Source organism: Tigriopus californicus, chromosome 9, assembly GCF_007210705.1.
Source record: "Tigriopus californicus strain San Diego chromosome 9, Tcal_SD_v2.1, whole genome shotgun sequence".
Lineage (NCBI taxonomy): Eukaryota > Metazoa > Arthropoda > Copepoda > Harpacticoida > Harpacticidae > Tigriopus > Tigriopus californicus.
In genome coordinates, this window is record NC_081448.1 from 13,233,862 (window position 1) to 13,245,944 (window position 12,083).

General features: G+C 43.5%; 2 protein-coding genes across 2 annotated transcripts; one reads left to right on the top strand and one right to left on the bottom strand.

The window, feature by feature from the left end:
* Positions 1-2,260: 2,260 nt before the first annotated feature.
* LOC131886329 (uncharacterized) lies at positions 2,261-3,984 on the top strand. The gene is made up of 2 exons (XM_059234620.1): positions 2,261-3,426; positions 3,510-3,984. The coding sequence occupies exons 1-2, from the start codon at positions 2,290-2,292 to the stop codon at positions 3,909-3,911; spliced, it is 1,539 nt and encodes a 512-aa protein (XP_059090603.1). The 5' UTR covers positions 2,261-2,289; the 3' UTR covers positions 3,912-3,984.
* A 1,193-nt stretch (positions 3,985-5,177) lies between these two features.
* LOC131887167 (junctophilin-2-like) lies at positions 5,178-10,937 on the bottom strand. Its single transcript, XM_059235697.1, has 9 exons — positions 10,594-10,937; positions 9,680-9,852; positions 8,467-8,655; positions 8,202-8,388; positions 7,582-8,123; positions 6,610-6,803; positions 6,484-6,536; positions 6,224-6,373; positions 5,178-5,928 (listed from the first exon to the last, which is right to left on the bottom strand). The coding sequence occupies exons 1-9, from the start codon at positions 10,696-10,698 to the stop codon at positions 5,626-5,628; spliced, it is 1,896 nt and encodes a 631-aa protein (XP_059091680.1). The 5' UTR covers positions 10,699-10,937; the 3' UTR covers positions 5,178-5,625.
* Positions 10,938-12,083: the final 1,146 nt, after the last annotated feature.

Consider the following 12,083-nt stretch of genomic DNA (forward strand, 5'->3'; position numbering starts at 1 on the left):
GTTGGCTGGTTTGTTCTCCTTCCTTCACTTCCATTTCCTTTCTTCCTTCCCCTTTGGCGTCGAGAGATCCTTCCTTCCGTCCAATTAAACTTTTTCCAAATAAACAATTCCTTCCAACTCAAAGATGGAACAGGCAGAACAGAGACGTACCCTGAGAAAGAGAGGAAAAAATGAAAGAGACGGGAGGCATTATAGGACCGCAAAAGGTCTCACATGTTAAGTCAAAGCTTCATTTTTTTTGCTATATCTTTAGGCCAGGCACAGAACAAGCTTGAAATTGACCTTTGGAGTGAATTACCCAGAAACTCTGGAAGCCCCTCAACTCCCATGGGTGTTATGTGACATTTGTGATTGTACCGTAGTTGATTAAAGTGTCACGAAACGGTAGGGAGGTTGGACCATTATGAGGTTTCTAGTAGGGATTCCTTTTCCATCGCTAGATGGCGAAAAATACGACAAACACATTTTGGATAGTTGTTTTTCAAGGTTAAGTGTTAAATAGAATCTAGGGCATGAATTTTGTCTGGAAGATAGTATTACCGTTAGAGAAGTGTAAAGCTTTGGCATTTCATACTAGTGCGCCCTCTGGTTCTACCATAAAGAAAGTGTCTTCTTACTGATGACAAAATGTTTGCACCAAGTATGTTTTTCGTATTTCTGCAAATTTTTGTCACTTCCCATGTAATGTCATCTTTATCAAATGAATTTTGGACTGAAATGGTTTAGAATAATTGTTAAACGATTTCCTTAAATGGCAAACAATTTTGTCAAAGAAAATTTGGAAGCACTGGATAAAATCATGGTAGTTCTTGCCGCGATTGTGGCGCAGCCTGACTAGATCACACGCCTGACTAGATCACACGCCTGAAATCCGATCCGGTACTTTACACGCCTCTATTCCTACAAACAGGAGCAGTAATTAGAGCTGTAGCTTTCTCGACCGGTCAAGGGGAATAACCAGTTATTGGAACAATGAGACAAAAATGCAATACTTGAGAACAAAAAAAACCAAAACATTACTAATGATAATGTTCATCGCAAAAAAAGAATCCAATTATATCTCTTAATACTATATTAACACGAAAACCAAAAAAGACTATATTGAAAGGAAATGTAAAATCGTATCAACACCCTCTGGCGCTCACCAACTGAACTGAGCTCGTGAAAACCTCAATGAAGCTCTTTGAAGCCCTCTAAAAGGGAAACACAAAAGCCACTATGTAAGAATGCCCTCTTCTTCTCTCCTCCCACCACTTTGTAGTTAAACCCTCAAAGTTACATTAACCCTAACGTGGTCGTCGTTTGGTCTGTCATTGTATCCCAGAATTGGGAATTCACCCCCCTTACGCCTTACATAGGGTGGATGGAATCCCGTCCCATTGCTAGAATAGTTCCATTTACGAAACATGGAAGTTCTCCGCCGGTAGGCATTCCAAGAATAAAACCAACAACAATCAAGAGGAAAGCAACCCGGCACGGTTGCCAAGTTGGTTTGTCTCGGTCTTTCTGTACTTGATCTTAAAAGATCTTGACCATTCCTAAAATACCATATCCTCGTTGACAGCCTTAAGAAAGGGTTGTTTGTCCAACGATTCTATATCAAAGCCTCTGACAAATATCTCCCAGCATTCCCGAGGTTGCATTGCATGGTCAGCACTGCTGGGCAGATTTCAGAGTGTTGGAAATGAATTCATTTTCCCGTGAAATTTGTCCTCAATTGAGCTCCTAGCCTCAAGAAAAGGAACCATTTCTTTAGGCTAAAAAAACGAGAACCACCGGTCAAGTAGGATAGACGGACGACGTGCAACAAACGGATCTTTCTAATCGCGGACAAAAAGCTGGACTTAAGATCTGGTGGGAGATGTTAAAGGAACGGTGTGCAAAATCCATTCCTTCTACTTGTGGACCCACAGAAAAAGGACAGGGAAGACGGAAAAAGGATGGCACCAATTTCAGGTGGAACGAGAGAGGAAGTAAAATGCGCGTTCAATTGGAATTCTTGGTTGTATCATCCGATCGAGGCAAGCCAACTTTCCTGGCGAATTTGAGGCCAGATTCCCTTTGAATGGACACATTGTCCAATTACCTTGAAAAAAGAAGAGCGTTCTGTGACAAGGGCAAGCTAACAGTGAGAATTCCAGATGCTCTCTCGACCAATAGAGTTTGTGAACGTAGTAAAAAAAGTAAAGCACTTCAAGGCCTCGCTTCCATTTATGGACCTCTACGTAATAATGGGACTGACCTCGTTGCGCGTAATTGCGGCTCTCAGTTCCTCCAAAGAGAGGCATCATGGAGCAACTACTCACACTCATTTTAATTGTGGGGACCGTTTTCGTTGGTCTTTCTCACGGAGAGCTGCAGTGCTTCATCCCAGGAGAATGTCTAGATTCCTTGATAGTGGACATCAGCCCGAGCAACAATTCTCGGGAATGCCTCCAGAAGTGCCAGAACACCCGCGGTTGTGAGTGGTTCACGTATTACAACCAAACCAAGCTCTGCGCTTCGCTCACCACGTGCCTGAACCTAAATGCAACCCACTGCACTGATTGCATTTCGGGTGAAGACGAATGTCCCGAGTTTATTTGCGGGGCTCAAGGCTCATGCTTGGGTGCCTCTGAGGGCATTCGAGTGGAGAGTGGTCTATCAAGTTGCCGACAAACGTGCTCGGACTCTGCCAAATGTCACTGGTTCACGTTTGATAACAGTTCCAATGTCTGCACCCTGACGGCTGATTGTCCAGCCCTTGATAAACGGTGCCAAACTTGTGCAGCCTCTGAGCAATTCTGTGACGAGCACGACATTCGCCGTGGATGGGCCAAGAGTCTCCTTGACTTGCGTCGGAGACATGACTCGTCGAATGGAACCTCGACTCACCCACCCTTACCCGAAAGTGAGCGAGAGGTCCTATTCGTGGTGGCTGGATCAGATATCACTGGTGTGGAGCTAGTAGACCTGAAAAACAAGTCCATGGATGTGACTAACTATGTCGGCAGGACGAATTGCGCCAAACCGGCCAATTATCCAATTGCCATTGTCGGGGCGGCCGGAGCCGTATTTGACGAGCTGCCTTATGTCTGTGGCGGGGATCTATCCTATGGGCGCGAGTGTCATCGCTATGAGAAAGAAGATAACACTTGGCACAAGGCAGCCACGATGAAATACAACATCGCGAACATGTCCTTCGCTCAGGTCCCAAGAGAGGGCCTCTGGCTCTCCGGGGGCGATTCCAAAGCCTTCCAAGGTCTCTCGAATCTGACCATGTTGGTGTTGTCGGACAAGATAAAATCTGGCCCTGAGTTGCCTTACCCTGAGAAATATCATTGCTTAACCATGCTCAGAGAAGGGATCAACTCCCAAATGACCGTCGTTATGTCTGGAGGGCTGTCTGGGCCCAAAACGGCTTGGCTTTTCGAATTTCATAAACAGGTACAATACTGTAAAATCGTGTTACTTGGACCTTTGGGAACAAAGCCATGATCATTTAACTATTAGAACTGCTTCTATTCCAGACTTGGATCCCATTGCCTAACATGCACCATGCACACACTCTAGCCATGTGCGAATCGATCAAAACCTCTCGTGGAGTGGAGCTGATAGTTGCCGGGGGATTTGATGAAGTGGGACAGACTCAAGAGAACGTGGAAGTGCTCTCGGTGAAAACTCGGAAATGGAGAATGGGTCGTCCTCTCCCAATGAAGTTGGCTTATGGAGCCACGTTATATCATTACGAAACCTTCTTGCTGATAGGAGGATATATTAGCGAGGATAACGATTCCAATATGATCTTGGAATACCAAGGTGAGGAGCAGAAATGGATCGTTAAAAAGCAACGGCTGAAGAAGGCCAGATCGGGTCACGTGGCCATGTGGGTCAAGAAGAAGCACCTTCAGTGTGATTCGAGCCGAGATTGAAAGCATTCAGATAGACAAGTTGTCATGTTTGTATTCCTGGATGGGGAGCGCAACAATACAATATGCATTCAAACTTTGGGTTACATCTAATTCGAGCTCGGTTTTGTCCCAAGGAACACGAAGGGGTGAGTTGCTTGTCGCTCGCCATGGAACAATTTAAAACAGGAACTTGAATTCATCTTGATTTGTTAAAGGAGGGAATAGAAAGGGGGAAGAGGGACGAGGGACGAGGGACTTTGGGCAAGATTAGGTAGGAAAAATGTGAGACACCCCCTTGGTTTTGTGATGGAATCTAAAAGCAATTCTCACCCAACTCAGATGTGGACCAACACCGTGCGTTAAGTTGTTCCAGAGAAAGACTCCATTTCGTCTTTTCAACGAGCAACGAGAGAGAGGAACTTCCCTCTGATGTAACCTTTTGTACTGTGCCAACTACTGTAAAAGGAGGATGGGCAGAGGGGGATGATACAAAAAAATCCTCGTCATTCAATTGGCATGATGGGATCTAAATGGAGGGAATGGAACAGATGGCGATGGTCTCGTTCCCTCATTTTCAAAAATGCAGTTCCCAAGCACTTGAAAAGAAAATGTGCCATTTATTTTCAACACTCCAACAAACTTCGTTCGCAGAGGTTCAATAATCATTAAGAAATGTAAAATCATTGATCTAGGAGAGCTGAGTTCACGTCGAACTCAAGCATAAAAATAACGATTGTTTAGTGAGGAAAATCAAGACCATCTGGATATGAGTGTTGGTTGGCCTTGGAACAAATAAATTCGACACTTCGACAAAATTTACACATGGACCAATATTTGACGGGCGTCGAAATTTCAACGAGTTTAAAATTCAACAAGCATCTCTCCATGTGTTTCTCAGTTGTTTTACCACAGATGTCACAAAGTTTCTCGGCTTCCATCCAGACGTTGAGCCAAGTTCGAAATTGTTTCAAGCCTTTCCAAGGAAACTTCATTATGAACTATCACCACGTGACAACCCCAAGCAAGACAACTTAGAGCCGTGTTCCACCGAGGTTCATTTCAAGTCTATGAACGAGTATCAACCCATATCCAAAGCGAAAAAGGCTCATGCCTTTTCCATACCAGGATCTTCTGTTGGCTGTCTTGTTTGTTGAACTCGGTTTTCCTTGGCATGGAAATCTGGAGGAAGAACGAGGTGGATTTTGTTCCTTTTTTTTCTTGTGTTTTCCATCTCAGCAATTCCGAGAACGAATGTGAAGGGACGAAATGTTTTTTGGCCTTAATGTAATCAAACGTTTCATCAATCAGAGTGAGATAGCGACTCAAATTCAAACATGGAACGTCAAGGGACTCCTGATCCATATTTCTTGGTACTATCCCACATGGATCTTTAACGAACCTGAATGGGGAACTTACGTACAGTAGGTGCTCATCAAGGGGATAGGCCCCTTTCATTAGGCGCTCATTAACAGGTTGCTGGGCGTTTAATGATTCTTTATGATGGATCAAGACAGCCAATTAAAAACTGAACGGCCTCGAGGCCATCCCGGGAAACAGACGACCTTCACCAATGCAGAGGTGCCATACAAAACATTGGGTTCCTGATTTACAATCTTTAATTCCACTCAATTTATTGCATTCCATGAAAACAATCGGGCATGGCTCAATGGACGAGAAAGCTTTCCTTGGGTGGTTACATGCATTGTTTGCGTTGAATATCAACATAGTCAGAGACTCAAAACAACTGGCGAATGGCACGGAGCGAGCCTTCGTTATCATTTTGGACCTGACTCGCTTGCAGTTGATTTGAATCGGCCGACTCCTCTGATCCCGAGAGGGAATCGAATGTTCCAGCCGACACGAGGACCTGGAACAAGGCCTTGGCTTGATTTCGGGCACTCATACCGAGATCGAGGGTGGAAATGGTGGACATGGATCCTGTTGGATCTCGATCCAATGGGACCTCAGAGTCGTCTTCATTGCGGGGCTCCTGCCAAACCTCAGTGACAACGGTTCCATCGGGTTTGTTGTAGGTGACCTATTCATAGAACACCGGGTTAGTCTGGCATCGTTGTCTTGACATGAGTGATTCATGGTGATATATGTGTGTATGAGCAAAGCTCCTTCTCATTCCACCCTGGCCGTGAGTCAGTCCCATGCCAAGACAATAAGGGAAATGAATGGTGAGCTCGTGAATGAGTTTTCTCAAGCTTCGCCAAGACATGCTCTTAATAGGTCGCGTTTTCAATGTCGGAAGATGGCCCTTTTTTCTGTTTCTCTGTATGTGTGTGTGTGTTATGATTGGACCCTCGTTGCTCCCTTGGGCTGCTTACCCTTCCAACGAGACGATCATTCCTCCAAGAGCCTTGGCGGTATCCACCAGTGTTATAAAACATGATTCCTTGCCCACTGCGTTCTCCATTGGCAAAATCCCCTTCGTAGCGATCCCCGTTGGCAAAGAAGTATTTTCCGCGCCCATGAAACTGTTGAGGAAATAAAGCATTCCAGCCATATCTCGCTTATTTTTTTTGGCACAACCCAACTCAAATGGCTTGAGCAAAAAAAAAAGCAAAAACTCGAAATGAAAGCTTACCGCTCCTTGCTCGAATTCCCCTGTGTATTTGTCCAGACGCTTTTCACCTCCTCCTGTGCATAAAATTGAGTGATGATTTGAAGGACATTGGTCGTACGAAGACACGAAAGAAACCCTCCCTCCTACCATAGAAATATTCGCCTTGACCGTGAGGCAAACCTGCTTGGAATTGTCCTTGATAGATGTCGCCTTGGGCGGATTGAAAGAGACCGACACCGTCTGGTTGGCCTTGACGATAGTCGCCATTATATCGATGACCTTCAGCCCATTCGTAGTTGCCTTGTCCGTGAGGAAGGTCGTTCAGCCAATCTCCCACATATCTGAACAGATAACGTTGCATTCAATGCATGCTAATGCACAAGAGAAACAACGAGAGACAAGGTGCAGTACAAGCACAGGTTTGTTAAATGAATGAATCAATGCTAGTACGTAGATTGAGTCCGCTTTTTGGCCATTGGAGAGGCTTAGTGGTTTACGTTTATCTTGTTGCGTATTTTTTTCCCGTCATCTACTTATGACAAGCCCTCTAGTAAGAACATTTGATACGTACTTTTCACGTCGAACCCAAAGGGCTTTGGAGCAATCTAGGCACTGCTCAATCTAGTTTGATAATAAGTTTCACAAACATATTGGGCAAATATCTGGGTTGGGGCAAATATCGTGTTTGACAGAGGCTTGCTAACACTGCAACAATTTACCGTATTAGCTCTTGAAATACTTTCGCTTTAAAACAGCAGGACTTAATTGAGGTCTTTTCTCTTTTGGTGTAAAACACAGCTTTTTAGTAATTAGCTTAGCTTCTAAACATGCATGAAACAATTTATGATCTAGCACATGGAACACAAGTGTAGGTGTATCAACAGCATTGCTCCTCTTCCCCAAGGTTTTTTTACTGTGAAAAATAACGAATGAAATACCGTAACTACTTTTCTGCTCTAATTGAGACTTTTGTTTGCTTTTATTTCAAAATTGTCTCAATAAGAAAAGAAATGACCTTCAAACCAATGACTCGAAGCTTCGAATCCCAAATATAATTTTAAAATTATGATTCTCTTAAGCATAGTGTTTTTGCTAGTACTAAAATTAAAGTGCACTCACTGATCCCCGGACCGCCACATCATCGTTCCACGACCACTTTTCATCCCATTCAACCAGGAACCAGTATAGTTGGACCGAGTTCTGATAGCATCAGAATATGTCAGTGTTCCTTGTCCATGTGGAACACCGTTTCGGATTTGTCCCACGTAAGTTCCCCGTTCCAGATTAAGCGTGGCTTGGTCCCCATTTGAACTAGAGACAGGCGAATCCAATTGGTCATCCGTGATGACTTGATTGGGAAGGGATTGGCCAGTGTCTTCATCACCTCCATCGTCAACATTGGCCACCAGGCTAAAATTAGGCACGGTTAAAAAAGAGTTGTCGTTGTTGGTCTCGGTCGTGGTCGTGCTTGGCCTTTGACGGTTGTTATTAAATGAGGCTGACGATATGAACGTGCTTATATCCGTGGACAAGGCCTGGCCATTCAAGCGGTTTGGGATTGAATTATCGTCTTGAAGGATGCCGTCGATCCAAAAACCATCGCGTTTCCGACTACCCTCAGTATCAAAGTAAAGTGTTCCAGGGCCGTTCCTCAGACCATTCTAATCCATCGGAAATGAGATCAAGTTGATTCTCTAGTGTATTAGGGGGCATTAGTGATATGGAAGATTTCAACCTACCCGGTACTCTCCGACAAAAGATTGGCCATTGGGGTAGTAGTAGGTTCCATAGCCGTGCTTTACTCCTCGGTTAAAGGCCCCTGAATAACGTTCCCCTTGTCGTGAGCCCGATCCATATTCGAATTCTCCGTGTCCCATGGCAACCCCATCTTCCCAATCGCCTTGATAGACATTACCATTGGCCCATCTATGTATAGTAGTTGGAAGAGCTTGGGGTTGTGACAAAAAGACTGAACAGGACAGATTAAGCTGTAATGACCCTTACTCGTAGCGACCTTGACCGTGATATTTCCCATCTCGCCACGAGCCTCGATAAGCGTCCCCATCTCCATATTCCATCTCGCCGATCCCATTTCGTCTTCCATTTGAGTACTGACCCACGTAACGATCTCCATTTGGCCACGAGTACACGCCCTCGCCCTCCATTAGGTTGTTGCGTATGGTTCCAGTGTAGCTACAAATATGAAGTAAGTATTCTGTGGAGGAGAGCTATTGTATACGTGCAGTATCCGCCATGATATATGAGACAACTCGATGAAATTCGAATTTCCCGCCCTCTCCTCTAGAGTCCAGCTGATGAAGTCAACTACTACTCCACGTAGCAGCCATTATCGTCTAAAGATGTTTAGTGGGAAGTACTTCCAAAAATGTTCGTGATTTTGTTCGTGATTAGCCATATATCCTTTCCAACAATGGTCTTTGAAAATCTGGCTTCACTTGGTAAAAGATCTCATATAATGCTCATGCAGGTCACGCCGGAAATTTGTATCAGATATTCAAGAAACCATGCATTTCCTGGTTAAAGCAAAAGTTTCCGGACAAGAATGGTGGGTACATTTAAGATCATGCTCCAGCCCACACTTCAGATAGCAAGAGTGAGGCAAAAAATCTTCAGACTTATCACCTAACTTGAACCCATTAAACTAATCAATGTTGTCGCAAGGGGAGAGAAATACCTGCCAACTTTCCACGTGATTGCCGGATCCTTAGAAGTCTCTATCCCAGTTTTCTGAAGACTATGTAAGGGCGGATTTACACTAGGATGGAAAACCAAGATAGAATCCGGTTTGACGATGGAAGTAGGACTAGTGCTGGGGCGACTTCTGTCTTTCACTGTACTGAAGTTGAACAAAAAGACTCATATGGCAAAACACTCGCCCTAGCACTAGTCCCACTTCCATCCTCAAACTGGATTCTATTTTCAATCCTAGTGTAAAGCTGCCTTAACATGTACTTGTATACCATTTTTGGAAACAATAAGCTCCGACGATTCTTGCAACTAAGGATATGTTTGAACAAAATTGTTGTTTAGGATATGAACAACACCTGTTCTAATGTCAATGTTTTTTCAAGATGAAATGAAATCGCTCTAGTCTAGTTTCAAGTTTCAAAAACGTGTCTCACAAATCATGGAGGATACTGTAAATGTACATGTGGTACAAATCGACAAGGAAAATGAGTAAGAAATTTTCACTCACGAAGCGCCATTTCTCCACACCATCGTTCCACTACCCGAAAGGGCACCCAAAATGAAGTCACCAGTGTAATTGAACCGCCCACTGGGGTCATTGTCTCGGTACTGAATCGTGCCACGCCCATGGGGGAGGCCGTTACGGATCTGACCAGTAAACACCCCGTTAGCCAACCTTTCCTAGAATTAAGAGAGATCGTATGAGAGTGTTTCTTTAGAGGGAATCGCAAAATTTAGGAGATGCATGAGGATTATTGGAGCTTATTATTTGATATTCCATGATTCTATTGAAGAGCATCGACGACTCATACTGTAACATACCAACCACCATTCACTAAAACTACCAACACATGGACCTATCACTATTTAAGAAAATAATCATGTATACCATGGTACATAAAACAGCGTTCTTATATATGCACGTGCATTACTTTAAGATACGAAAAACACTAGAGACCGAACTAGGTGCAATGCTTTCAAAATAATGTATTCATTTAATCCCAAAAGTGTTAACGCGTATTTCAATCTGTTCGATCTCGGTTTGAGGTGGCATTTCTTTGTACGAGTATCTCGAGCATGAATTTGCACAAGCAGAATAGTTGCTGACAGATTCAATTAGTAACATATTGATAGATCCAAAAAAATGGGAACGATAGTGATCAAACTTCAGCACACACTTGGAAAACAAAACCTAACCCAATGTATTGCATTATTAAAACCACCAAGAAATCAAGTGCTTTACAGAGCACTGTTAAATCATTTCGCAATTGTGTTTCTTCAAATCCATCGTTTGAGTAAGGCTCATTTTTGGTATCTTATTCTTAGCCTGTTTGCTTCTACGATGAATGCCTACAAGTAGGTACATCCATCAATCACATTTCACTTAACCAACGAATTGCCTTTCTAGGATTCATGACTTACCCTAATTGCGAAGGATGCTTGACTCGAGCTTTGTGCCTGAACAAGACCATAGAGCCCACAGACCATGAGAAGTTTGGCCTTCCATTGTTGACATATGGTGCCCATTACATGTTATATTTTGAAAACCCTTGGAGAACTATCCTTCTTTTTGTAGTATGTGGGTGTTTGTGTGTATTTGTGTGTGTTTCCGCTTTAATCACTTCCCCTTTTGTCTCAAGACAAGTCGCACACGAACCTCAATTGAAACTGATTTCTATCTGGCTTCTGGTCAAAGATGATAGAGATTCGATTGCTTCACCTTGAAAGGTTGAGAACACATTAAAATCTTGCTTGCAGGACACCCAGTCATCTTGTTGTTCAAGTGACCATGATTCTTCAACCCCGTATTCCGAGTCATTTTTTGCTGCCCTGATCCCTCCAAAGGACGACTGACCGACTGCGACGGGATCATGATAATGATAAAATGACATCAATGCACCTCCAGGGAGATCGAACCGACATTTAATCTCAAGTGACATCAAGGAGACACTCGTCATGTGGATCTCTTGTTATAAAACTGCCGGCTGCACACACCATGTCCGTAGGCTATGTGGTTGTGCTGGGATTTTTTTCGTTCATTTGAAGGAAAGGTCTCAATTAGTTGAGTGAGTGAATGTCGATCAGTCATGCACAAGGATATGAGTGCGCGGGTTGACTCGCTCGTATCCAGAAGCACGGTTCAGTTGCCACTCGTGTTATGATTGGTTCAATTGTTGAAACCACCAAGTGCGAGCTTAGAGCTCAGATATTTCTGGATGCTTGGAGGCCGAGAGCGGTGACCTTGGTGATTGGACAAACGAGGATACCTAACCAAGAAAACCTTCGTGATCATATCACTCTGAATTGGAAGACCGCGTCTCAAACTCGAACAAGGCTAAATGCAAAGCGAGCAACGATTCACGAATGTTCCGCAACAAATGTCCATTCCCTCCCCAATTGAAGCAAGTCGGTGGAAACAACATCTTTTGGGAAGGCTCCACGCTTTTTCCATTGTCTACGTTTTTAGCGACCTGATCATGAACGCCTGGAATATGGACGAGGACTATACATATATAAATAATGAACACTTCGGAGTTAAGTAAAAGCATTACATTTTACATGAAATCAGGCTTGCCCAAGGATGGTGCAATAATGTAGTATATCAATTCTTGACTTGAAGAAACTTGAGCTCCATTTTGATCCACTCATTCGATCACGTGCACAACATTACTCAACACAGAATGAATGACACATTTGCCATTAATTCACCGATAAAGCATTCTGTGCCATCTTATACAATGCGCTTTAAAACGGTACATACTTTGATCAAGTCGTTCAATCGAGCTGAAAACTGAAATGCGAAATCGTTTACGACCATAGGCTGGTTTCATTTGAAGAAAAGTACAATGCATGATTTCGAACTGGAATGCTTGAATTCTATCTTTATTGTCTCTATTCACATTCCAAATGTT